At 43.2% G+C, this 27,334-nt stretch overlaps 1 protein-coding gene across 1 annotated transcript; it reads left to right on the top strand.

The window, feature by feature from the left end:
* Positions 1–1,155: 1,155 nt before the first annotated feature.
* Positions 1,156–25,741, top strand: frzb (frizzled related protein). The gene is made up of 8 exons (XM_040148335.1): positions 1,156–1,859; positions 13,102–13,350; positions 17,328–17,363; positions 17,658–17,717; positions 18,993–19,058; positions 21,720–21,924; positions 23,991–24,054; positions 24,270–25,741. Exons 1-8 carry the CDS (start codon positions 1,655–1,657, stop codon positions 24,327–24,329), a joined length of 945 nt encoding a protein of 314 aa, XP_040004269.1. The 5' UTR covers positions 1,156–1,654; the 3' UTR covers positions 24,330–25,741.
* The last annotated feature ends 1,593 nt before the right edge of the window (positions 25,742–27,334 follow it).

Here is a 27,334-nt window from a genome sequence, read left to right as displayed (position 1 = left end):
AGGAAACGAGGAAAAGTAGACACAAAGTGACCACAGAGAGTCTCTGTCAAAGCAGGGGTCTGTCTCCTGTGTAGGAGTGGTGTGGGGCGTTTGGGCCCAGGGTTGTGGGGTGGTGGTCAGATCACGTGATTCAGAGGAGCCCCAACGCTCCTTTTAGCCCCAGGCGGGTTAATCGTGACCAGACAGACACGAGACCCCAGAGTCGCAGGACTGGACACAACTCTGACATTTTGTGACAAGAGTCCGTGTCGTGCCAAATCAGCGCTTCAAGCTTTGGATGGAAGCTCCAGCCCGAGTTTGGACTGTGACCCACTGTGCCGCTTCAACACACTGCACGACGCGGCAGTGTCCTCTGGTCAGGACTGTGGGACTAGGTTCTCCGAAGTTTTGTTAGAGCTGGCCAGGCCAGACCAGGCCAGGCCAGGCCAGGCCAGGCCAGACCAGGTCAGGCCAGGCCAGGCCAGCTTTGGGTCCGGCTCTCTCTCTTTTTTTATTTTCCACTCAACTAGGACTGAAGGAAAAGCGAAGCAGGTTGTTGCAGACTGTTTTTCCAAAGACAGCTGCCACCTCAAAAAGCCAATCACCAGGAAGTAGCAAAGACCCCGGCGGCAACAGGGGCCTGGTAACAGGAAAGGAACCGAGTACAGTTACTCAAGTACTCGTACTTTCCTTGAGGATTTCCACTTTACTTCTGCTCCACATCTCAGTGGGAAATATTGTACTTTTCACTCCACTACTTTTATTTGACAGATTTTACATCAAAAACCCAAAAAACCCGACCTTATAAAACACAGAAGCTCGTTAAGTTGAAATCATTAACTTAATCAGTCATTTCCGGCCCGTCTGGACGATCAGCGTGTAGTCGTGACTCCTTGTCAGGTAACAGACGCCTGCGAGTTGTTCAGTTCCTCTGAGGAGACTTTTTTCCCTCCAGACTTCTCACGTAGTTTGACTCCAATAACTGTTCCAAATAGCCAATGTTTCACACACACACACACACACACACACACACACACACACACACACACAACCCAGAAACAAACAGAGGTTAGAGAAAAGTCCGAAACGGATTTTATGTTGGTGCCATAAAGCAGCTCCAAGTGTCAAACGCCGCTGGAGCGCGGTCGACTCGTGACACCGGTCGACTACTCGACACTTTCGGTGCATCTGGTCGATCGCTCTCGCCTGCCCTGGTTCGACTCGGGCGTCACTCTGCACGCGGAGCGTCGACTCGTGCCGGTACCGCTGCCCGGCTGAGGGACGCGGGCGCCGGCCACCGATTCCCCGAAATGGAGAGACACACGCACCCACGAGCTTTCAGCGGCTTTACCGGTGTTGACTTTTCATCTAAAAGGAATCTATCTTTTGGTACGGGGGATAAGGGCGGAGGAGAGGGGGGGAGCTGCGGGGAAGGAGGGATAGAGGAAGAGGAGGAGGTGAAAGTCGGAATAAGAAAGCGGCTCCTCCCGCTTCGTCGAGCTGCCTGCAGGCCGGACAGCAGCGGCAGAAAAGCAGCGAGCAGCAGGGAAACCACGTCCTCGCTCGGATTTAAGTCGCCGTGAATGAGCGAGAGTCCGCCGGAGCACCGACTGCGCCGCCGCCACTCCCCCCCGCAGCTGAACCGACCGACCGACCGACCGACCGACCGACCGACATGCTCTCCCCGGGACTCTCCGTGTCTCTGCTGGCCGTGTCCTGCGCGCTGTGGCCGGCTGCGGTCCGGGCGGCGTCCTGCGAGCCGGTGCGGATCCCGCTGTGCCAGTCCATGCCGTGGAACATGACCAAGATGCCGAACCACCTCCACCACAGCACGCAGGACAACGCGGTGCTGGCCATCGAGCAGTTTGAAGGGCTGCTGGGTGAGTTACCGCCGCGCTGGGCTCCAATTAACCCCCGGATCCATTCTTTAATGGACTGGGCCATTTAGCAGTTCGCAGTTTGTCCCCTTTAGGTTCGTTGTGTCAAGTCGCACAAAGTTCTCGAGGTTGTTTTGTTGGGTTCACACACTTTTAGACATCGACATGGTGACAGCGGCGCTTGAACGACATATTGACGGTGTTTGTACAAAGAACATCCAGAAGGGCTGTAACCGGTTAGTTTGATGGTTTGAACTGACTCGACTCCGTGAACCAATTAAGGGTCTGATCGTTTTAGACCTGAAACGATCAGCTGATTTAAAAAATGAAGCACCATCAAATCTGAAGTCCCGAGTCTCCCAAGTGTAAATACTCACACGTTTGTCTTGGGATCCTCTGTAAAAGTGAAGTGAATATATTCAGGTTTGGGACCAAACAAGCAATTTAACGACCTCAGCCTGGGCTGGGAAATTCCGATGGGCATTCTGGCTTTTTTAGGACATTAAATCGAGCAAATGATGACACGATTATTAAAAAATAATCTGCAGATTATTTGATAATAAATCCAGTCATTATTTACAGTCCTCAACTAAATAGCCTCAGCAGTTGACTGATCATGGCAACTATTAGTATATAAATGATATTTAAAAAAAAAAAAAACCAATTAGAAATGCGGTTGAAAATAATATTTGATGATTAAAAAGAAAAGAGTCCAAAGCTGCTTGAACTGGCTCAGTATCGCTGTCACTGCCGGGCAGCCTCAGAAGCCTCATCCTCGGCCTTAACGGCATAATTAACTGAGCAACAGAAAAGAAATCAGCAACTGTTTTAATGATCCGTTCACTGTTTCGGTCATTTTTTTCTCACGTAAATTGCAAATACTTCATAGTTTCAGCTTCTCGGGTTTGAGGCTTTGCTACTTTTCTCTGTCTCATATGATTGTAAACGATTTTTAGGACTTCGTCTTGGGTTTTCAGAAATTCTGATCTGATTTCACTACTTTCTAAAAATGTACACACCAAACAAATGAATCAGCAAAATAGTCGGCAGATGGATCAGTGATGAAAGTACTCATTGGTTTCAGTCTCAGCTTTAATTGCTGTTTTTGTTTCTGTTTTTTTGTTGTTCTTTTTTTAGAGTAAAAGAGAGAGAGTGAAGGAAATAAAAGGAAAAGGGAGATAGAAAGAGGAGAAGGAAGAGGCAGCGCGAAGGAACAGAAAGCAGCAGAAAAAGCCGGAGCTTTAAACAAGGGTCAGTCACAATATGAGAGAAAACATGGGAAAATGACTCATGTCAGAACCGATCACTTTAAAGGCTCACGTTGCAAAAACCCCATATTTTCTTCCGTCCCTCTAGTGGTGTCTCTCTGTGGATAGTTTTGGTTTTAAGATTTCTGGGTCTGAGATCTTTGCTTCCACCTCAACACAATGGAGGTGAAAGGAATTGAATTTCTCCGGTGGTAAGCGTTCAACTGCGACGCGTCGCTTCAGGAACGCCGCCTCTGTTCCTCTGGATAATCCACAGAACGAACGGTCGGCAGTTTTCGGCGGGACCACTTTCCTCCCGAGAAGCAGTTCGCAGCGAGTCCCGTTGGGTAACCCAGCGTGCCGTGTTTGTGAGGGGAGAAGTTCATATTTCAGTGAGTAGACATCGCTTTGCCCAGTATTTATTCATCACCCACTTATGAACCGTGACTTCATCCTTTTTCGGGGCCAAGCACGGGGCAGTTTAGCCGAAGAGGAATCCAATGTGGCCGCACTTTAAAGGTGCCCCGTGGAGGTTTTGGCCGCGACGGAGCAAGGTTTTTACGAGCGGGTGAGACGTTTTTACGAGGAAGGAATACACACGGCGGGTAAAACGCCGAATGTAAACACAACTTCGTTTATGCGAAAACTCCACAGGGCACCTTCTTAAATATGCCGAACCTCTCGCCACACCCGACATCCCAGCTGCGCGTGGTCAGTTGCGGTCAGTCGTGCTTTTGACTCCGGCCTCGTTAGCTCGTGTGTTGTGGAACTGCTCAAACACTGGATTAAACTCTTCCAACCTCTGTCTGAGGTCAGAGGAAAAACCAGTGAGACCAGATCCAGTTCTGGCTGTTTTTGGGGTTGGGGCCTCTAATATTGAGCTGTCAAGTATAATTGGGTCTGTTTTGTAACATTGTTGGCACGTAGACTGATCCTGTTAAACTGGAAGCAGAGGAACCCACCAACCTAAAAAGTCAGTTAAAATATAAATAAGCTTTATTTGATCTGCAAACCTTTTTAGAGACTATTTCAGTAAGGTGAGCTCATGATCTGGCGTTGATAACGCAGCAAAGGCGTCCTTTCTTTCTTTTTAGTTTCTGTCAAAAGTGTGTTTTAAATACTCCTTTTATGTAATAGTATGTTTGCATTTCGTAATGTATAAACAGACCCCAAATGTGCTGTGACGTGAGATTGCACTGCAGCGCAGTGGTGCGGCACCGGGAGCGCTGGCTCTTTGACAAGTAACTGAGCGCCTCGTGAAAATCTCGCCGCGGTGAAGTCCAGGTGTGCCCCACCCCCCAGTGACATCGCTGTGAGGTGTGTCTACAGGTGCATCCAAGCACAGTACTGACAACTTTCAACCAGAGAGGACGGCGAAACAACGCATTTCTGCCTGGTGCTCACTTACTCTTAAACATACATTTTCTGGTCCAAATTTTTTTAACCCCATGAGCACCACCAGACCTAGTTCTATTAACCCCCATTGGGTTTGGACGTAGAAATCTCAAAACTTGGGCAAGTTAAACGTGTAACTTTATTTTCAGTGACCCGGGTCAACTGAATCTTGACTTGGCACTAGCTCGGCCCAGTAACGGTTCCAGATCAGGGCCGCCGCGGCGATTGGCTCCACAGGAGTAATCAAACCAGCGGTGTAGTGGTGCTGTGGTAGGTGGGTATGCTGCAGCTTCGACGGACAGTTTGTTGTTGGGTATTTTATTTCATACAGGTTCGTTTCGGGATTGCATCTGAAAGCAGCTGCAGCTTTTCCTTCACGAAGTGAGGGCTAACAGCAGCTTATTAGCCTGCAACATGCGCAATGAAAGGTACCTGCGGCTTTTTTTTTTTTTTTGTAGGTATATACTAAATCCCTCTGACAGGAGGTGGGCGTATGCCGTATACACCACTGTACCTCTGAATCAAACCGCTGGAGCAGAGCTGGATCTGGTCCTGGCCCTTCTGACTGAGCAGTGGGGGAACCTTAAACCATCAGTTCACTCAGTGATCATGGAAACATTTTTGTGGGAGCCATCGTTCTGATTAGGTTTATTGAAAAAGGAGAAAAACTGGCTCCTGTGGCAGCAGTCAGCGATGAGGCAGCTGTGTGGCAGCTTTTTAAAAGAGTTGGTCACAGTCACAGCCCACTGCGGGGTTTTTTCGTTTCACTGCAGCCCTGGTCCAAGATGGCCATCCCACGTATCGTGGTTCTGTGTGGCAACTTGAGAAACCCACTGAGGCGTTTCTAAAATGAGCTACAGGAGGAATGTTGAAGATCCAAACCACTGGTTGAAATTGTCTTTGAGCTCTAACTAAACGGAAACTGGATGAACAACAGAATGGTGACGCTCATCCAGACAAAATCATCCAGCTTTCTGTGTGCTAGACGCCGTCCGACCAGGATGACTAATTATGCCCAGAAAATAATAACGGCCTTATTTACATAATTGACTAGCCGGCTGACCCTAAAGGCTCTCAACGTGGCTGGGGTCGAATACAAGGACTTGAGGTATTTTCCCGGGAATTCTTGCCAAAATCTGTTCCAGTCTCCCGGGAAACATAGCTGTGGTGTCCTGGGATTTTTAGCATGGGTGTGCTTGTGTGCTGGAACACTGAAGAATACTGTGCTACACACTAAAAGTCATTAGGAAAAAATGGACCCAATTGGTGTCATTATGGCACCAACGCAGTCTGGGTGATCCGTACTGTGACCTATGAAAACCACCCGGGACAGTGGGTTGTTTTGACTCAGTGTCATCCTGTTCTTTTATTTTTTAAATAAAACTAAAATATGATACGGTTTGAAACTGTTCTAACCTGCTCTTGCTCTTTTTAAACTTACATGTCACTGACTGTTAGTAATATACCGTATGTGTTAGGGGGGCAACTAATGATCACTTTCACATTTGATTCATCTGCTAATTATTTTCTCGATGAATAATTAATTCTGTAAAGCATCAGGAAAGAATTCAGATTACATTTTCCTGGGGCTAAAATGTGATGTCTTCAGATGCCTTGCTTTGTCTGACTAACAGTCCACAGTTAGAGCTATTCCATCACTATAAGGTTAAGACGAGTAAAAGCAGCAAAATCTCACATTTGAGAAGCTGGAACCAATCAGGTACTTGGAATTTTTGCATGAAACATGACTGAAAAGAGTCATTGCTTATCAAAATAATGTTGTTAAGGTTCCTGCCTATCGACTGTAACGGCTCTAATGTGAATCCCTGTCATATGAACATCATTGTGTACAACTGACTATACATTTGCGGCAGTTTTAAGTAGAGCTGCAACAATTAGTTGATCGATCGATTAGTTTGGACAAGAAAAATAATCGCAAACAATTCTTATAATCTGTGCATTAATTATTTCATTCATTCTTCAAGCAAAAATGCCAAACTTCTCAAATGTTAATATTTCCTTGTTTTTGTAAGCTTCTACATTACTAAACAGAATATTTTTGAGTTTTGTCCTGTTGGTTGGATGAAACATGACGTCACCTTGGACTCTGGAAAGTTTTATATAAACCAGATGATTGATCGAGAAAACGATCAGCTTAACCGAAAATGAGAATAAGCATTAGTTGCAGCTGTAGATTTAAGGTGAAACTTAAGCCTTTTGTGTCAAACACTGGGTCAAAGTGAGCACATTTTAGTTTGGATAAATGACCCAACAGTGATTTGTTAAAAACGAAACAAAAAAAAAGACAAAAACTATGACTTGTTCAGAACAACCCCTGTGTACTGGAACAAAGACGAATTCTCCAAACTCATTAACTCAACAGATCAACTTTTCACCTACAGTAGTTTACAGTACAGCTGTGTGGTGAAATATTTCTAAGATCCAAAGAGAACACAACAAAGTGCAAAAGTGACCGAAGTAAACTATGCGGATGGTCCAGTCCGGGCCCCGAGGCTGACTGCAGACATCGCCTGAACGTCACAAACGTGCGAGAACAACTCTCTCGTTCCTAAAACCGCTGAAATAACATACTGAGACGGCTGCGACTGCTTGCCTGCCACCGAAGCTCTAACAACCTCAGGTCAGCTGGAAGCGGAGGGTCGGAAGCTGCCATGTAAAGACCCGGACATCAAAGCGATAACTGGACCAGCTGAAAAAAGGGTCGGATGATTCTGGGTTCTTGACACTGTGTGGGTTTTGTTTTGTTTTGTTTTTCCACTTCAAAGATAGTGAATGTTTCTGTACTAAAAAAAGTTGACACATAATCTAAAGAAGAGAAAGAATAACTTTAAAAAACTGAACCAGTGTTTGTATAATTAATTATCTTCAGTTCTATTTTTAAAATCAATCTTAATTTATGGTAAAAAAAAATCTCGGGAGTCCGAGAGAAGTATTACTTTTAACATTATGGGAAAACCTTCCACCCTGGGCAGAGCTAACAGCGCTATCACTGTGTCAATATCATACAGTCACATTTTTTCATGCCTTCATCATCTCTTACCATGCCCGGTCTTCCTCCTCCTCCTCCTCCTCCTCGTCTCTCAGGTCTCGTTCCAACTAAAACAAGAAAAGGACCAAATCCTTTATATGGTAGATTCTCTTCACAATCCTCCTATTGTCTGCAGAATCATTTAAAAGTGTTTTTTCATCACTTTTATCTCCGACTTACATTTTGAACCATTAAAGGTTTGGACCTCTGGACTCAGCCATTACACGCACACAAAGTTTTACAAAGCAACAAAGTTTTCCTCTTTCAAATCAGTGGTTTAACAACTCCCTTCAGACCTGAAACAGCTGATGTTGTTTTGGCAGTGAAACTGTTGGAAAAGAAAATATTATCAGAAATGATAGAAATAAAACACCAAATAAGACAAAGGCTGGAAAAAGAGAGATTTTTCCTTTAATCAACCGTGACATTGAACTTTTCCCTCAGTTTAGTTTGATTGGCTGTAAATCCTCAGCAGAACTCGACTGAGAACATCGACTTGGAACGTGAACAAAGTTTTGGGATTTTGGGAGGTTATGGTGTGTTTATAAAACAGGACTAAGAGTCTACAGCTGAGCCAGCGGCTAAGTGAAGCTGTGCCTAGGCACAGCAGAGGTTTGAGCCAACAGCAGCATGCTGTGACGATGCTAACACGCTGCTGTTTAGCAGGTATGTTCACCATCGTGTTGGCGCGCTAACATTTGCTAATTAGCACCACCAAAAGTATGAACCAAGGCATTCAGCGAATGGAAATCGTGACCTGCTGGACGTGCTAGGTGAAAGGTTTAGTGTAAAACACGTGAAAACATACAAGTGCAATAAGGGAGTAAAAAGGATTGTGATACATACATGTGTCGAGTGCTGATAATTACTCATCATTAATAAGTACAGCTTACTATACAACTGCTAGAAAAGATACTAGGAGAGAGAAGGGCACAACGTAGAAAGCCATGTAGTTTGACTCATCACAGAAGCTCTGAACCTCATTTTAAGTCCTGGTTTTTATTGTCTGAGGATCACCAATACTCACTCTGGCAACCATGAAAGCCTTTGAAAGATTTCATGGCAATCCATCCATCACTACTGGAGATTTTTCACTCTGATCCACAAATGTCGACCTGCTGGTGGCGCTAGAGGAAAAGCCAGGGTAATCCAAAGCCAATAGGATTCATCCTCTGGGAACCACGAATGTGCAAAATATGGTGTTGGCCCATCCGACCGACGGACACTGCTAGCATGACTAACCAATCAAGAGTTTAAGAGGTTGAAGGTGAACTCAGTAAATATTAATGTTGCAGGGTTTTCTGGTTCTTTTTGTTTTGCTCTGTTGCACTGAGGCGGTTTTTTTTTTTTTTACTGTCTGGATGGTCATTATCATGGATGGCCAGTCTGCCCAGCTGCACTGCAGCCAAAGCTTCGTTTTATGGTCTTTCTTCAGTCCAAAAAGTACTGAAGTAAACTCAGATCGATGCAGCTGATCGTTAAACACTAACTGGCCTGGATGTCAAAAGTTCACCAAAGTAATAAAAAAGCGTACCGTGTTTTCTCCCGGGCCTCTAGGTGTATCTAACCATGCAGATAGTTTGGGTTTTAATCGTCAGTATTTTGAGATGTTTGTTCAGCTCTGCTCTCTGTGTTTTCTCCCTAGGCCTGAAGTGTTCCTTCCCTGCATGCCTGCTGATACCGAATATCTCAGCCCTCTGTGGGTTTTAGATAAGTTGAGCCAATAAGCCTGCTCTGAAAATCTGCACGTTCTGTACATACATTACGGAATGTACACGGAATATATTTGACAATGCGAGCAGTTTTTTTTGTTTTTTTTTACATTGTACGAAATGTCTCCAGTTTTGCTTTCTTTATCTTGAAGTCTCTCTCTGTAGAAAGTAAATATTGCACAGGTCCTTTTTATTCAAAAGTGACTTGTGCTGTGAGCTGATTTTAGTCTGACCAGTGAATCTATTTTCAGCCTCCAGCAGTGTCATTATTCACCCCGTGAATGGTCCTTTTTAAAAAGGATATAGAACTAATATAGGTTCGTGGTGTGACAGTACTAGAGGCTCAGTATCCACTAGTATTGGTGGATGGTCAAACAGCCTGAAAAACCCTTCCCTCACCAACCTCTCAGACGTCAGTCGGTTGGGCTGCATTCGACAGTTTTTTGTAACTTTTTCTGAAACAGACGGTCGAGAGATCGCGGCAGGCTGTTCCCCTTGGAGGGTGTTCAGACACGGCTGGATGACGCAGCGTACGACCCACTGTAGGTTGTTTCAATATAGCAGGTCGGTCAGTCCGTCCGCCATTTTGGTCCAGGCACCAGTATCTCAACAACTGTCAGATTTATTTTCATGTCAGACATTCATGTTCCCAACAGGATGAAGATTGTTGGCTCTGGTGATCCTCTGACTTTTCACCCAGCGCCATCATCAGGTCTTTACTTTGGTTTTTGACCAAATACTTACGGACCTGTAGACCTTGTGTTCAGTGCTAATTAGCAAATTTTAGCGTGCTAACACACCAAACTAAGTTGGTGGTCACGGTAAATGTTTCACCTGCTAAACATCCGCGTGTCAGCCTTGTCAGTGTGAACATGGTAACACCATGACATTAGCAGTTAGCTCAAAGAAATCCTGTGGCCCAAAAAGCATGGCTGTAGACTCTTAGTCATGTTCCTTATCTCACAACCTTCCAGCGAGCTTAGAATCGTATTTTGAACTATTCTCGTCCGATAAACCCTGATTCGTTATTTTATTTATTTAAGTATGTGATGCTGATTGTCATCCCTGCCCTCGGGAGAGGAAACTAAATCTGGATTCTAGATTCCTAAAGCCCAGTAGCTTCCCGGTCCAGGCTCTGGTTAACTGAGTACACCTGGCCGAGTCATGTTGTTTACTTAGGTAGTTGTTGTTCAACAATTACACCTTAATGCGCATTGTTAAAACCAGCTTACAGTACTTTGCACTCTGGGGTCCACTTGGATTTTTTTTTGGTGTCTGATGTTCTTTTTCTACTACTGTGAGTGACTCTAGAAATAAAACTGATTCCGTGAAGATATTTAATTTGCAGCTGCAATATTCACCTTTGCAACACGCGGAGGTAGCTGGTTAGCTAGCTGTATGTAACACCGAGCAGGACTTTAGTCTACATGTTAGTCCCAAGTGTTCTGTGCTTTTTGGAGTTGGACTGAGATTTGTGGTAAAGACCCTTTTAAAAATATCTTTTAACTGTAAAGCAGAATCAATTTAAAGGTATGCGGTATGATATTTAATGACAGATTCACTGTCTTCAAAAAGTACTTTTAGGTATTGGCTGAAAGTAGAGCTCAGCTGAGGTCAGGGGAGTGGAGGGAGACAGTGGAGAGGCAAAAAGCTTTAACCAGAAAAATGTCCTAATGAAAGATCTGCAGGCCAAAAACCAGGAGGCAGCTTCAGGTCACAAGTTAGAAATATTTCTGACTTCATTGTGAAGCTGTGCAGCCAAGCCTCAGGCATTCCCTGCAATGAAGACGCTGATCCGTCCTCTACCCGGCGGTAAACTCGTTCTGCAGGGTAGTGGCCAGTAGAAGTATTGTGTGAGGGAGGTCCCTGAACGCAACATCTCTTCACTGATATGAGAGAGGCAATGGTGGAAGAGGTATCAGATCTTTTGCTTTGGTAAAAGAAGTAAAACCACACTGTAGAAATACTCTGTTACAAGTACAAATCCTGCATTCAAACATTTCTAATAATCTTAAGTAAAAGTAGAAAAGTATTAGTATGAAGAAAAATAATTAAATTGCTAAAAGTAAAAGTACTCCTTATGCAGACTGGCCCATTTCTGAATAATATATTTCATATTATTGGATTTTAGTTACTAATGCATTAATGTGTTTGTCACTTTAATGTCGCAGCTGGTAAAGGTGGAGCTAGTTTTAACTACTTTATATAAACTACTTTATATCATAATTAATCAGATTATTATATTCTTGGTGTAATGAACTGAATCTGCAAAGTGAGAAGTATCTAAAGCTTTCAAAAAAACATAGTGGAGTTAAAAAGTACAATATTTCCCTCTGGGTTGTACAAGTATAACGTAGCATAAAATAGAAATACTCAAGCAAATGAAATATTCAAAACTGTACTAACGTACAGCACTTGAGCAAATGTACATAGTTACATTCCACCACATGACGTGAGTCAAGCCGGGGAAAAAGGATCAACTCGAGTTCAGATGAAACCGCCTTCGAGGAAGTATCGCCGTAGCAACCTTTCCGTCGTTTGGCAAAAAATAATGAGACTGAATAACCACGATGTAAGTATTTTCACACCAAGCGTGAGAGATGTGAGAAAGCAGGTGGTTGAATGCCTCTGCCGCTTCTCGCTCGCCAAAGACATCGTTTTGTGCCGTGGAAAAAAACTTTCAGAGTTGTGCTGTTTTTCTTCAATTTCATTGTCAGAAATTTTCTCTCATTGAAATCACTTTCCGTTGCATTACCTGCAAGATGAACGATGAGTGAATAACATGAGTTTGGCATCGTTTCTCAACCGTTCCACTCCACATCTTGCTTGGTGAATTCATCGCAGGTTGGGTTCATCATAAACAAAGCTGGATCACCAACCAGGCAAAGCGGGCAGCTACCCGGGGCCCCCAAAAGCCCCATGGTTACTTCACATCATCTGGGGCTGTAGAATTCGATTGATCGTAAATTTGTGAGAAATTTTCCACTGAAGTAGAATATCCAGTCCGACGGGTCCTCCATCCTCTGTCTTGCTGTGCCGGTCTTGTAGAGGGAGTCTGTGTCAAAATCCAGTTTTAAGACTTTATAATTTTCAGTTTATATTGAGCTCATTTATTGTTAAGTATGTTTTATTGTTTAGATTTTTTTTTTTTTTTTTTTTCTCATGTCAAGTTATGGAATTCACAGAAAATGTCAGGTAAGGTCGTATTATTTGACATAAGAGAACTGCACGGCTGCAACCAACAATTATTCTCATTATCAATACATCTGACAATTATTTTCTTTAATAGCTGATGGATTTTCAGTGTATAAAAAGCCAGAAAACAGAGAAAAAGGCCCTTCATTACTCCCTGAAGCCCAAGTGAACATATTCAGATTCCTTTTGTTTGTCCGACCAACAGTCAAAACCCCAAAATGTTGGATTTACTATCATAGAAAACTGGGAAAACTAGCAAACGTTCAGATTTCAATTTAAAGAATGACTTTAACATTTAATTAATTATCAATATTGTTGAAAATTAATTATCTGTCAATCGACAAATCTATTAATCAGCTAATCATTTCAGCCCTAGAGAACCGGTTGGTTTCTGGGTGCCTGGGGAAATAAAGAAACCATCATGTATAGTGGTGGGCAATAGGGGCCCAACAGCAAAGGTTTGCCCCAGGGCCCCGTTGGAAAAGCAAATGGTTTACAAATGGTTTTAAAAAGGAAAAACATGCACAGTGCTTTAGCTGAAGTATGATTATAGTTTATATTTCCTCGACTCAACTCAAACTGCACCGAAGATATTCTCAGTGGTGGATAACGGAGACGCTCCTGGTTACACACCTGTCTGTGTTCAGGTACTGGCTGCAGTCCGGATTTGCTCTTCTTCCTGTGTGCCATGTACGCTCCCATCTGCACCATCGACTTCCAGCACGAGCCCATCAAACCCTGTAAGGCGGTGTGCGAGCGGGCGAAGTACGGCTGTGAGCCGGTGATGAAGCGTTACAACCACAGCTGGCCCGACAGCCTGTCCTGCAGCGAGCTGCCGCTGTACGACCGCGGGGTCTGCATCTCGCCCGAGGCCATCGTCAAGGCGGAGGGACCAGGTATCGGTGTTTTTATCATTTATACTATAATCATCATCATTATCGTTATACTGCATGGCTGCTTTGTTTGTTCCAAGGTAGCTGATGTTTGGTAGCTGCAGGATCAGTTTCCAGAGAATTGCAAGAGGTTTAATTTCCCAAGAACATGTTGACTGCTTTGTGTTGATTTTTCTTCAGCATGACAAAAAAAATGTTGCCTCATAGCAAGAGACATTTCTCATTTTTTACAGGAACCTTTTCACAAATTTAATGATATTTTTTCCGTAATTATGACACACGTTTTCCAGTTTATTCAGTTTTTACAAGAAACTTCCATTGGACTTCCATTCCAAGAACAAATCAAAAGCAGCCCACGGCCATAATACACACAAACACCCTGCCAAATGTCTAGATCATCCTTTGAAATGTACTGTATATTAATCACGTTATATGCTCTAGACCGCAGTGTCTATTCAGGCATCGAGGGATCCTTTTTTTTCGCTTTAACAACGTATGGAAGTCTCTTGTTTCTTGCCGATTTATTTGACCCGATTGACCTGATTTATTAACACTTCTGCTTCAGACTACAGATGCCCGCATGGACAAAACACGGGCTTTTTACACTGCTGTGACATTGTTCAGATCCCTGAAAGTTTCCCTACTGTTCGTTTGAACTTGTTTTTTATAAAAAGGAGGAGATGTGCTCAACTGAGTCATCCCTAGGTTTTTAGAGGTGAACAGAACCTTAGAGATTAAGTTTAGCCGAGCAAAACCGACTAGCCATCGTTACATTTAAGCACAACAGAATGGTCCTGTTTTACACCTGAAGTTTGGAGATGGACATAAACCAATTTTCAGGATTTTGTTACGGTATTTTTCCCTAAATGTCAGGGATTTACCCCACATTTTATCATTTAAGCATAATTTTCAGGAGTTGTTACTAGATTTTTTTGTTTGTTCGCTTGTTGTTTTCCCAGATTTCTGGCTTTTAACTCAATTTTCAATGATGACTAATGTAAATGAAAGCTTTAATGTTTTAATATATATGAAATTAACAAAATGACTCATCGACATATCGGATTAGTGTGATAGTTGGGGATTGTGGTATCAGTGCTAACAATAACGTACAATATTGTTACTGCTTTTGCCGGATACTGACGAGCAATCTACACGAAACTCCCCTTAGTTTACTTTGATCAGTCTCCGATTAAAATACAAGCTCATGTAAAGCTGACAACACAGAACCTCTCCAGATATTAATACTGGCTAAATATCCGCTATTTCTTTAATGGTACAAACTCTGTCCATTAAAGACAGACTTTTACTCCTGTAAGAGTCTTAACATGGAGGCCACTTCTGAATAAGGATATTTCACTCTCCTCACTGAAAAACATGGACCATCAGGAAGCAGTTTTCCCTGCTTAGCTGAGCCCTATCAGTGTTTTCTATCATGTTTCTACTCTCAGCAGTTTGTTACTGCTCCCTCTCGAACAGATAGCGTGAGTCATTTCCCCTCCGACTTCACTCCCACTGACTTTCTCAAAGGGCTCCTTGATACAGGCGGCCCACTCGTTATACACTCAATAAAACCCTCACTGTCCTCTGCTTCTTTAAACAGGCCCTGGACCAGAAAGTCCTGAAGAAAAAAATAAAACCTCATCTCAATCCCCGCGACTTCCATAACGAAACACCCACGTTTCGCCGAGCTGCCCCGGCTCGGCTCGGCTCAGCGGGGTTTTGGGATTTTCCCTCGGCGTGACCTGTTGATTTTTCTGAGGTTCAATCAGGGTGGATCGCTTAAGTCATTGCAGTGATTTTCAGCAGGACTCCAGTCTGAGTGTTGCTTTAACAAGTTTGCCTCCTGTTGGAAGAGAAATCTGAAGCAGCCACAGTTTGTCTGTTTGTCTCCATGTATTGCTCAGTTGGTGGTGTAAGTTTATAGCATGTCACACTGTGCAGGATGGATCTAATAAAATGACAGAAGAGACGTGTCAACAGCTCACGCCATCCACCTGCGCCGCTCAGCAAAATAATAAACAGGCTTTGGTCATTGGTGGACGTGTCTCACAGTGCGATGTAGGACCACCATTTTGTCAAGGGACAGCCACAGATTTTACGGCATTTTTTTCACAACTGTCAACTTAACGTCTCGGACGGCTCAACGTGGAGCAAAGGGTCCTCAAGAGTCCAGCAGCTCTGTGAGGTTGTACTTAGGCACAGTGCTGCTTTGAGCTAAATGCTAACGTTAGCATTTTGACATACTCAGAATGACATTAAGGGCTGGAGTATACTCAATCAGATCTAGTACCTATGAGGTGTTGTCAAGACCACATCGGAAATCAAAAGTGCTGACAGTCGTTCCGAGCGGACCAACTCAAAGCCGGGATGAAAAGTCAGCTATTGTCGGGAGAGGGGAAACGCAGTATTGTCTAAACAGGGGATAACGGCGCCCATTTTCCGACAGTCTCTCCTGGAAGACATTCGTAGTGTTGACCTCAGTTGTTCACGTGAATAATAACAGAAATAGCTGTGCCAAGGTTCAAAAAAGAGACCTAGACAGAGACCATGGCTCCTTTCTCACCTCCGCACAGCTGAGTCACTGCGAAGTGGGTGTGAATGTCGGATTGTCGCTTTTGTTTTGTTTTTTGGAAATTTAATCAAATGGTCAGATGCAGACCTGGTCCTGAACCATGGTCCTGAAACGTGTGGGGTTAGGGTGTGTCCAAAGCTCTCTGACTGTTCCGACAACCACCTCAGACAGAGTATACTGGCCCCTTAACATGCCGATGTTTAGCATGTACAATGTTTACCATCATAGTTTAGCCTGTCAGCTCGCTAATCACCACTAAATTTGAAGTACAATTGAGGCTGATGAGAATGTCATTAGTTTTGCAGGTATTTTGGTCATAACCCAAAATATAAGTTTGAACTACTGATTAATGAAAAACCAAAAACTGTCAACCTCGTGGTGGCGCAAGAGGAAAAGGCTGTAGGATTCATCCTCTGGGGACCATCAGTGTGTTTTACCAAATTTTACGGCAATCCATCCAGAAGTCGTTGAGACATTTCAGTATGGACCAAAGTGGTGGCCAACCGATGCTGCCATCCATAGAGCCACTCCGCTAGCGTGGCTAAAATCCAGAACAACGTCTGTTAACACTCAGAGTCAGTTCAGCACACTAACTTTAAAAAGTGACAGTAAGCAGGTGTATGTAAACATGCTTCAATTGGAAAACAACTAATGCAAGGCACCAAGCAGTCAACTACGTGAAGTTTATATGAAGTCTAGTCTTTCTAGGAAACTGTTTACTATTTTTCACTTACCTACTAAATAATTTCAGGAAATTGCTTGGGAAATATGGGACCTGTAAAATAAAGCATTACCAAAGACATAGACACCTGAGAAGAGGTGAGGGATGGAAATTTATTTTAGAGCCCATCCAGGTGAGCCTCCAGTGACATACTCAGTAAAAGATTAAATGTCAATAAATGACACCAGGGACTAAATCAAACGCGCAGAAGACAATCAATAAGAAAACATTGGACACTGTGAAATGAGCAAGTGTATTTTGGTTAAATGTTTGCACTGAAATTTCATTGATTTCTGTTCAACAGAGACAATGAATTGATCAACAGTGAGAGTTTTAAAACTGCCTTTCATCACAACAATAACCTACCTTTCAACAAAAAAGACTAAAAGTCTCAAGTCCCAGTGGCAGTACTTAGGTCTCCTGCTTCCAGGAGGATTAACCCTTCAGATTTACCTTTCCTCTCAGGACCAGGCTGTGGTGCCAGCAGGCTAGACAAGTTCCTTGTTGAAGTTCCCAAGACATTCCCTGGCCAGATGGGATATATAATCCTTCCAGTGTGTTCTGGATCTGCCACGGGGTTTTCTTCAAGTTGGACGTGCCCAGAAAACCTGTATGAACTCAAGAAACAAGGGGACATGTTTTTTTTTCGGTTCTGACACTGACCAGTGCCTCTCTTCGTTTCTGTAGATCCATACCACCAGGACCCAGCCAGGTGTAATCCAGGTGAGGCTGACCTTTTGGCTTTCTCTCTGCCCAAGCTCTGTTTGCTTTCCCAGAAGGTAGCCTGCTGTGTCGGTAGCTTTATGCAATATGGTGTTGATCTGGTTGACCACATCATCAGGAATAGCATTCGGGTGAATCAAACTAACATGCCACATCAAAGTTCAACTCAGCCAGTCACATCTGCTCGGGGAAACCACGTACAGTATTTCACACAAACATGCTGATGTGGATCTGAACATGAAACAGTCTAGACACCATTTCACTAAAAAGCAGATTTTTTCTGTGTTTCATCAGAATCCAGACCAGACTTTCCAATGGACTCCAACAACTTCCACTGCAGAGGACCAAATGGGGGTAACCTGTCTACCTGTCTCTACCTCTTTGTATGTGCATGGTGTTTCGAGGAATGAAGGTTTATGCCACATTCATGTCATATCGTAGTTTTCATAATTACAAGCTTCTGACTTCTAAATAACATTCACGTCGAGATCCAAGTTGTAAAAACTCAGATGTTTCTGAAAGCTACGATATATCTGACTTAATACCACAAAAAATTTTAAAAAGTGCCTGAATATCAAACAAATTTTGGATGCTTCACGTCAGCTAAAGACTATCATTCAATGTAATTAAAGCTAAATTTAAGGGATATAGTGTTAGATCGCCAGTGCACAGAATATTAACCTTTAAGTAACCACCTCTGAAATTACACCATCTTGAACACGTGAACGCTCACAAGTCGTTAACGTGTGAATCTTTCCCATCCCTGCCGTCCATCCCATATGACTGAAATGTTTCATTAGTTACATGAACCGGAGTGCAATGCATTCTGGGATTGTGAGGAGCAAGGGATACACTGGGGCTATGTCCAAAATCACTCATTCACTACTCTCCACATAATAAACACTAAGTAGTTTTCGCTATTGTATGTGACAAGACGCGTAAATTGTGTGCGAATTTCACAGCGATACAACAACGCAGCCTTTTCGGATATTTACCTTTTTTTTTTCTTTGATTGTCAGACTTTTTTCCAGGCATTGTAAATCCTACAATTACAAATTTAGACACTCAAAAGTAAATGTAACACGCTAGGTAGCAAATAGAGAGAGATCTCAGAGATAGCCTGCTCGTGTCTCATAAATTTGGGCATAAGAAGATTGCATTACTCAGCTGCCTTTCTCAGAGTTTTTGGAATGGGACTATCGCCACATATATAGCATTTCCTATTAGAGTCACCAAGATTACCGGTTTCTGACTTGGACATATTGGTCAGGTCGACAGCTGGGAACTCAAATTTTTCTGAAAACTCTGATATATTCAACTCAAAAGTAGTGAACTGCCTGAGAACAAATCTGGTCGCCTCATGTCAGTCCATCGTTTATTAAACACAATTTTCATGGATGTAGTGCGATATTTTTAACCAGCCAACAATCATACAGCCATCTTGAGCTGACGTGACTTCTCTTTTCATCTTCTTTCCAACTCTCTCATCAAGTCATGGGATGGGATATATGAAGTGAACACGGCATGACGAATTAATTCCAGAAATGTGGACTTTTACAGAGTTGGGGCCTGAACACAATGTCTCTGTGTGTCAGTTTTTTCTGTGTTTGTGTGTGTGTTTGTCTGCAGATCGCTGCAGATGCAAGACAGTCAGAATGATTTTGAAAACCTACCTGAAGAACAACTACAACTACGGTGAGTAATCTGGGACCATATCCAATTTTTATATAGTTTGAGTTTTACTCTGGCATAATTATATGTAGTAGTGCCTGCTGATTAATGAGACTATATGAGTTATCAGTATAGAAGATAATCTAATATTATTGTTGATCTATGCATCCAATCCTTTGTGGTAATGGTGAACTGTTTCCATTCCTTTTGATCCCACTGAGAATCAACAGTCAAGTCTGCAGCTCTAAGATTTCAGCAGCGTACAGGTTGCTTTCACGTTTTATATTGTATTAGTCTTTGTCATTGAATGACAAAAAAAATACACAAGACGAGCACAATCCCCACATATATATGATTCTGAGAAGAAAGGGTGCGAGTTGTGCTATTGCGTCATTCAAATCATAAGTCTGCGGTGATTTGTTGGTACATTTCCAAACCAGAGCTTTAAAGTTTTGAAGTGGGAGCGTGGACTGGGCATCACATCTGACAGCCAAACACGCACGCAGTGCCGAATGTTAGATATCCACATCACCATAAATCTATTCAATAAGTCTGGATGCTTATTACTTCACTTGTCTCAGGCCTTAACTGTACTGCTTTGGGAGACTGTCAAAAAGTCTTTTTAGAATCACTGAACTCTTTAGCGGATTCTCTCTCTCAGGTCTGTTTTTCTCCTTCGTGTAGTGGGAAAGATTATGGTGCCGAGGCTGTTAGGTTACTTAGATTAAATTAGACACACAAAAGCTAAAAGACCAGAAAGGCTTTTCCAGATGATTACAGCGCACAGGCAGGATTTGGCAAATCCACAGAGATTTCCATGTGGACTTCTGGAGCTCACTAATGCCTTTGGCCGCAGAATCCATTTGGAGAAACTTTGAGATTTTTTCCAGCCATCATTAAAAACAAGAGCTCACCATCAAAATATTCAGATATAATTAAAACAGAGTAGCTTAGTGAAGCATGGTGGCATGTCAGGGTGCACAACAAGGTGGTCTTTATAATTTGACTGCTGGAACGCACTTTTTAACACTGATGCTGATTTTACTTATGACTCTGACCTGCTACACCAGTCTGCTTACTGGTTATGCTGTTCTCTACTCAAACTCTGCAGCTTCCACCTCTGTCTTATATATTTTCATTTGTATTTCTGTTCTCGTGCACTATGTTAATTATTTGCTGTGCTACTCCTGAAACATGTGTTCAATAAATGCTCACCTGGCTCTCCTGGACAGTTACATCCATTACCCAGGAAACAGCCGGTACTGGGATGGAAAGATGCAGGAGGGGCTCCGGGTTACTGGAGTTACTGGCAGCTGACGGTGTCTCATTTTATTGTTGTTGGAGCCAAAGTAGCCTGACAGAAAAAAAAGTTCAACTGTCAAGTCCAGTTTCAAAGAGGATAACAGCTCACAGAAATTTAAAACTCAAAATTCTTACAACATATATATTTATCTAGTTTATATTGATTGATTGACATCATTTTGATTTTGGCCTCCATTGAGGCACGGGCCCACCAGAATTCGGCACATGCAATTTTATCCATAGGACTTCATGAAAAAATATTTGATTCTTGAAGTTTGTTGACATAGTTACTACTAACAGGACTAGCTGGTAAACTGCTGTAGCTGGCGAACTAACCACAAACACACTAGCCAACTGGGCTAGCACTAGTCAGTCACAAAACCTCCCTGAGCTACTTTCTGCTTTCTTGTCATGTACCGTTTACTTTCCCCTGCTGGCATTTGGTGCTCAGAGTTTTACACCATTATATTTAAAAGAGTCTGCAAACCATTCTGTTTTTGTTGAGCAGTTTAAACTCCAACAGAGGAGGTTAAACGAAAGTGGATGGTGCATCACAGCTGGTAACAGCAGCTACGATACCTTCCTCCATTTTGGACTCTCCGACCCTCCATTCCCGCAAAAGTCAGCCCTGTCAAGACAGTTTTCTATTGGTCAACGGCACAAATTTGGATGTCAAAGGTCACATAGGTTGAAGTTGGCACAAAATCTGTCTTTAGAAACAGCTGTCTTTTCAGCACTGAGGACAACATCTGGACAAACTGTCTTAGGGGTTGAATATTATAAGACATTTTGCAACACCAAAACCACCAGTCCATTAAGTGGACAAACAAGTTTCCGACAGGCTGCATGAGAGCTATACAGGAAGAAAGTGGGTCTTGTTCTTAATTATTAATTTGTTTATTTGCCCCACCCACTGAACCTCCATATTCTCCCAGTGGAACTGGAGGCCTTGATCAGATGTTGCTCAAAAGTTCACCACACAGGGAAAACGGCTCTTGACCAGCTCTGTCACAGGAAGATGACGCCCCCGCCTTCTTAATCTCGTCTACAAAGCTCTGACTCGTCAACTTTGATTCCAGCCAGGCAGCAGCCATCACTGAGCTCACCACCAGACCTGTTTGAACTGCTAAAAAAATCTGAGATGTGGGCAGCAATTCAGAGGTCTCGAATTAGACCGAGGGAAAGTCAAATAATAATTTAAGCTTTTATTTTTTTCAACCAAGACTTTATAAAGCCTGACTTATCATCTGCCCTGTGAGCTCTTTGTGCACATATAAAAACATACAGTTGCTGATTCGTCATGACATCTCTAAATTACTGCATGTTTTTTCATGAAGTCCAATAGCCACTGTGTCCATGAATACCGATGACTCTCCCCTTCAGTGATCAGGGCAAGGGTGCGGGAGGTGAGGAATCGTGGTCTGGAGCCCACGGCGGTGGTGGAGGTGAGGGAGGTGCTCAAGTCTTCTCTGGTTAACATTCCCAAGGACACGCAGACACTCTACTACTCGTCCTCCTGCCTGTGTCCTCCTCTTACTCCCGGGGAGGAGTACCTCATTATGGGCTACGAGAACGAGGAGACGTCCAGGTATGAGCAGCTAACAAAACCAGCTTGTCGGTATGACCTTTAAAGTTGAATTGGTGGTTATCAAATTAGCTTCATTCTGTTGTCTGACGTTTTTATCTCACACATCAGCTCCCGATTGGGCTGTTTGTCTCTTCTTTGTACAACCTGTATAAACCCTGAAGGTTTTCTTTTCTCCTGACTTTAGCAATATGCTACTATGATTAATGACTTTGCAGACGGGTCCTGATGATTTCATCTTGTCATCCATATACAGATAGGTCCATAAGTATTTGGACAGTGACACAATTTTCATAATTTCACATCTGTACACCACCACAGTGGATTTGAAACAAAGTCATCAACATGTGATTTAGGTGTAGACTTTCAGCTTTAACTCAAGGGGTTTCACAAAAGTATCACATAAACCGTTTAGGAATTACAGCCATTTTTATACAGTCGCTCATTTTCAGAGGCTCAAAAGTAATTGGAACAATTAACTGACAATCAGTTTCATGTCCAGGTGTGGCCCGTTCCCTCGTTATTTCATAACAAATTAAGCAGATAAAAGCTCTGGAGTTGATTCCACGTGTTGATTTTGCATTTGGTAGCTGATTATGGGAACTGTCAGTATGCGGTCTGGAGAGGTGGCGATGCAAATGAAGGAGGCCGTCATTAGGCTGAAAACAAAACAAACCCATGAGACAGATGGCAGAAACTTTAGGAGAGGCCAAATCAACAATGTGGTTCATTCTTAAAAAGAAGGAATGCACTGGTGAGCTCAGCAACACCAAATGGCCTGGAAGACCACAGAAGACAACTAAAGTGGATGACAGCAGAATTCTTTCCTTGGAGAAGAAAAACCCTTCACAACATCTGGCCAGGTCAAGACCACTCTCAATAAGTAGATGTATCATTGTCAAAGTCTAAAATCAAGAGACGCCTTCAGGAATGTAAATACGGAGCGTTTACCACAAGGTGCAAACCACTGGTAACACTCAACAACAAAAAGGCCAGACTACACTTTGCCAGAAAACATCTAAAAAAAACCTGCTCAGTTCTGGAACAAGTTTATCTGGACAGATGAAACCAAAATTAACTTGACCCAGAATGATGGGAAGAAAAGAGTCTGGAGAAGGAAAGGAACGGCTCATGAACCAAAGCCACGTCATCATCTGTCAAACATGGTGGAGGCGGTGTTATGGCATGGGCATGAATGGCTGCCAAAGATCTGAATGAAAGAAGCAGCAGGATGAATTCTGAAGTGTATAGTTCTATGCTCTCTGTTCAGATTCAGCCAAATGCTGCAACACTGACAGGACGATGCTTCACAGTACAGATGGATAATGACCCCAAACATACTGTGAAAGCAACACAGGAGCTTCTCAAGGCAAAGAAATGGAATATTCTTCAATGGCCAAGTCAGTCAACTAACCTCAAACCAACTGAGCAGGCTTTTCACTGACTGAAGACAAAACTGAGGGCGGAAAGACCCACAGACAAGCAGCAATTTAAGGCGGCTGCAGTAAAGACCTGGAAAAGCATCTCAAGGAAGGAAACTCAGCACTTGGTGATGTCCATGGGTTCCAGACTTCAGGTAGTCATTGACTGCAAAGGATTTTCATCCATTCATTCATTATTATTAGAATAAATTCTTTTATTTATAATTATGTTGGTTTGTCCAATTACTTTTGAGCCGCTGAATTTGGGACGATGTATAAAACTGGCTGTAAATCCTAAACGGTTCACGCAATACTTTTGTTAATCCCCTTGAATTAAAGCTGAAAGGCTACACGTCAATCACATCGTGATGGCTTCGTTTCAAATCCATTGTGGTGGTTTACAGAGGCAAAATTACAAAAATCATGTCACTGTCCAAATACTTATGCACCTATCTGTATTTACTAGATGACAGTTTAAATACTCACCTCCACTATAACATAGGTGTTCTTTGCTTCGGATGTAGCACCACTGCACATTTTCCCTGTAATTATTTCTTCCGACGTTATCAGAGGTCCTAGTGGGGCACCTCCACTATAGAACGCTGTGGGAAACCCTGCGTAATCATCACTCTGTGTTTGTGGTTGCAGGTTGCTTCTGATTGACGGCTCCATTGCTCAGAAGTGGAAGGACAAAATGGGCAAGAAGATCAAGGTGCGATTCACATCCAGTTGCACACAAACAGACAAGAGCAGTTTGTGAAGCAGTTTTCAATCCAAAACACACCAGTGCTGCCTGGTTTTGGATCCTAGTTAATACTGATTTGTGCTGAACTGAACTCTACCACATGCACCATGTTGCACCAGCTTAACGTAGCGTCCTTCCACTGACTTCAGTTTCCCTTCCCGTCTGTCTGTTTTTCTGTCCAGAGATGGGATAAGATCCTGCAGGAGAGAGGCCAAGGATCTCAGCGCCGGAGTCGCCACTGAGATCTGACTGTGTGTGTGTGTGTGTGTGTGTGTGTGTGTGTGTGTGTGTGTGTGTGTGTGGGCACAGTTGTTTGCGGGCATGCGCGCGTGTGTGTAGATATTGCACTATCACAGGCTGTTGTAGCTGAATGTAGTTCATCTCTTCATCTGCCAGACTGTTTGGAGTCTGATTTTTGTCATTTACTTTCTTTGCACAACCTTTATTTAGTGTGCGTTTAGTGTGTGTGTGTGTTTGTGTGTGTGTGTGTTTGTCAGTGTGTACATGTGTGTGTGTTTGTGTGTGCGCGCGTGTGTGTGTTTACACCTAAAGCACTCAATAAAGACGAGAGAGTCATGCAGCTTCTATGCTGTGGTACTAAACCTACGCACAGACATACAGTCTGTACGTGACAGAGTTTCTTGGAACAAATTTCTTTTCGGTGGCAGCCATGTTGGCTCCACAGTTTCTCTCCATGATCACAGTCTTTAATATTCCTGGATGTTGGCCATGTTACCATGGCAACAGGACGGAGGATATTTAAATGATATGAAAGCCATTTGGGCTTGGACATTTGGACTATGATAGGTCTTTAACCACGACCTGAACTTTACTGAACTCTGCAGAAAGGAAGGAAAGACGATTATTCACGCTTTGTTCATGCAGCAGCGAGAGGAACAGCAGCATCAGGCAGCAGCAGCAGCAGCAGCAAGAGCAAAAGCAACTGCGACAAGAACAGTAGAGAGTTCGCTTACTTCTCCAGTGTTGTGTGATCCAGCCATGGATGGAATACTGGACGGGCCTGCCAGGTACGGGCCCAGGGGCCGGAGCGTCTGTTTGAAGAGACCGTTAAAATTACTACAAAAAGTTACAGAACGACCAGAAAGAGACTCCAAACTAGAAAACAACTAGAAAAAGATACAGAAAGACCACAAAGACACAAAACTACCACAAAGAGACACCGTGTCTGGTATGCTCCTATGTAGGAGGGGTAGGGGCTTCTTTTACGTATCTGTGCCCGGGGGCCCATTGTCTGAAAATCTGTCAGTGGATCCAGCAGCTCCTCCCGTCTCAATATGTCACGACAACAGAGGACGACAAATGTCCATGGCACAGACTGTTTGCTGACATCATGGTTTGTTGGTCAGGGTAGGGAAACCCCTGTGTGGGGAGCTTGGAGTGTGCCACCGGAATCATTTGAGACTCTCTTCAGTGGGTGACCGTGATCAGTTATTGATTAGAGTCCTGTTAAAAAGCAAGTATCAAACAAGGATCCTGTAGCTGCTCTGTGGGTCGGACCTCATTTCAGTTCAGTTGTCTTTGAATTAAATCGATCATGAAATGGAAAATGGAAATGTACAAAAACAGGAAACAGTACAATGTGAGATGGAACATGATGTGCACATTCATCAGTAAACTGAATAACAAAGATTAACATTTGAAATCCTTTTAATATTTATGATCATTTAAAGTTTCATTTTAAAATTCAGTTAATAATTCACCTTTTATAGAATAAGGAAAAGGAGTTAATAGTTGACCAATTGAACCAGTTTTTTTAAATCATAATTTAGAATGGCACACTCCAGACTCCATACGTTCTGTGTGTGTGTGTGTGTGTATATATGGATATATATACATATACTGTAACTGTAAATACCTGTCTAGCAACAATAGTGTTGGCGATGCTGCTGAAACAAGTCTGTTCTGGTCCCATGTGAATTACAACATAAAGCAGAGGAAACGGTTTTTAGGTTCTCTTGTGTCGAACAAGCATTCCTTTATCTCGCCGCCGACTCTCATTGGGACGTCATCAGAATGCATCTTGATCGATCACAGAAGTTTTAACATTTATTAGAATTGATTTTTTTTTTTTCCCCCTCCCTTTTTCATTTGCGATGATCAATCGATTAGACAATCGACTGAAAAAATAATGGGCAACTGTTTTGATAATCGATTAATCATTTCAGTCGAGCATTCCCCAGTTCCCCCCAGTTCCCCAGACATTTTTCACTGTTTTCTGACATTCTAGAGACAAAGCAGTTCATTGACTAATCAAGAAAATAATCGTCAGATGAATCGATAATCGAAATAATCGTTAAGAGCAGCCCTGCGCATTTTAATCGGTCGTAACTTTTTTTTTTTTTTTAGTTGATTAGGTCATGTGACATACAGTATTATGTTTTCTGATGGTCTGAGGGGAAGTGAAGGAGGACATGTTAAACCCTAACTGAAACACACTGCTTGTTTGACTGACGTGCCGTATTTCCTGCTGGATACTGGGGAGGGGTGCGGTGGGGGTGGAAAGCTGGAAAGGTACGGTCACATTACATCACCACCACTCACTCCGTTTCCCGTTTTTTCCTCTACTGAAACCCGCGAAACAGGCAAACTTGGGCACGTAATCCTGTTTTCGGTCTGATCTCGGGAGTCCACCTTTTGAATGTGCGGAGTTGGACGGTCAGCCAGCAGAAACGCAGATGCACCGTGTGAGAGTAAAGGAGTAATTGCTCTAGTGTCATCACCGTGATTGGTACAACATCACACCACCAGACTACAAAGTGTAGCATCGCTCTTACAGACGGCTGATAATTTGTGATGACTCTGATCATCTTTTAGTCAGTGCTCATTTATTACCTGCATCATGACCGTGCCATCCCGTCCTTTTTTGGGACTGAGTGCGCTCCAGTTTTTACAAACGGAGGACGAATGTGACTGTACCTTGACACAATGGAATATCTGTTTCTGCAGTTTCCTGTTGAACGTGAAGACCAAGTGGAAGAGAGAGAATCCTGCGACACACTATGTAAATACACTGACGAGCCAAAACATTATGACCACCCCTGCAGAATATGCTGCTGGTCCCCCACCAAAATAGCCCCGACCCACCACGGCACAAATTCTACAAGACCCCTGAAGGTCCCCGTGGTATCTCGCAACAAGACCCTTTAAGTCCTGTACGTTGCGAGGAGGAGCCGTTTCGGATCAGACTTGTTCCAGCACATCCCCCAAAACCCTGTGGTGGGTTCAT

Source organism: Xiphias gladius, chromosome 16 (assembly GCF_016859285.1).
Source record: "Xiphias gladius isolate SHS-SW01 ecotype Sanya breed wild chromosome 16, ASM1685928v1, whole genome shotgun sequence".
In the NCBI taxonomy this organism is placed as follows: Eukaryota; Metazoa; Chordata; class Actinopteri; order Istiophoriformes; family Xiphiidae; genus Xiphias; species Xiphias gladius.
The sequence above is the reverse complement of the archived record's forward strand: the minus strand, read 5'-3'. Positions and strand labels throughout refer to the sequence as shown.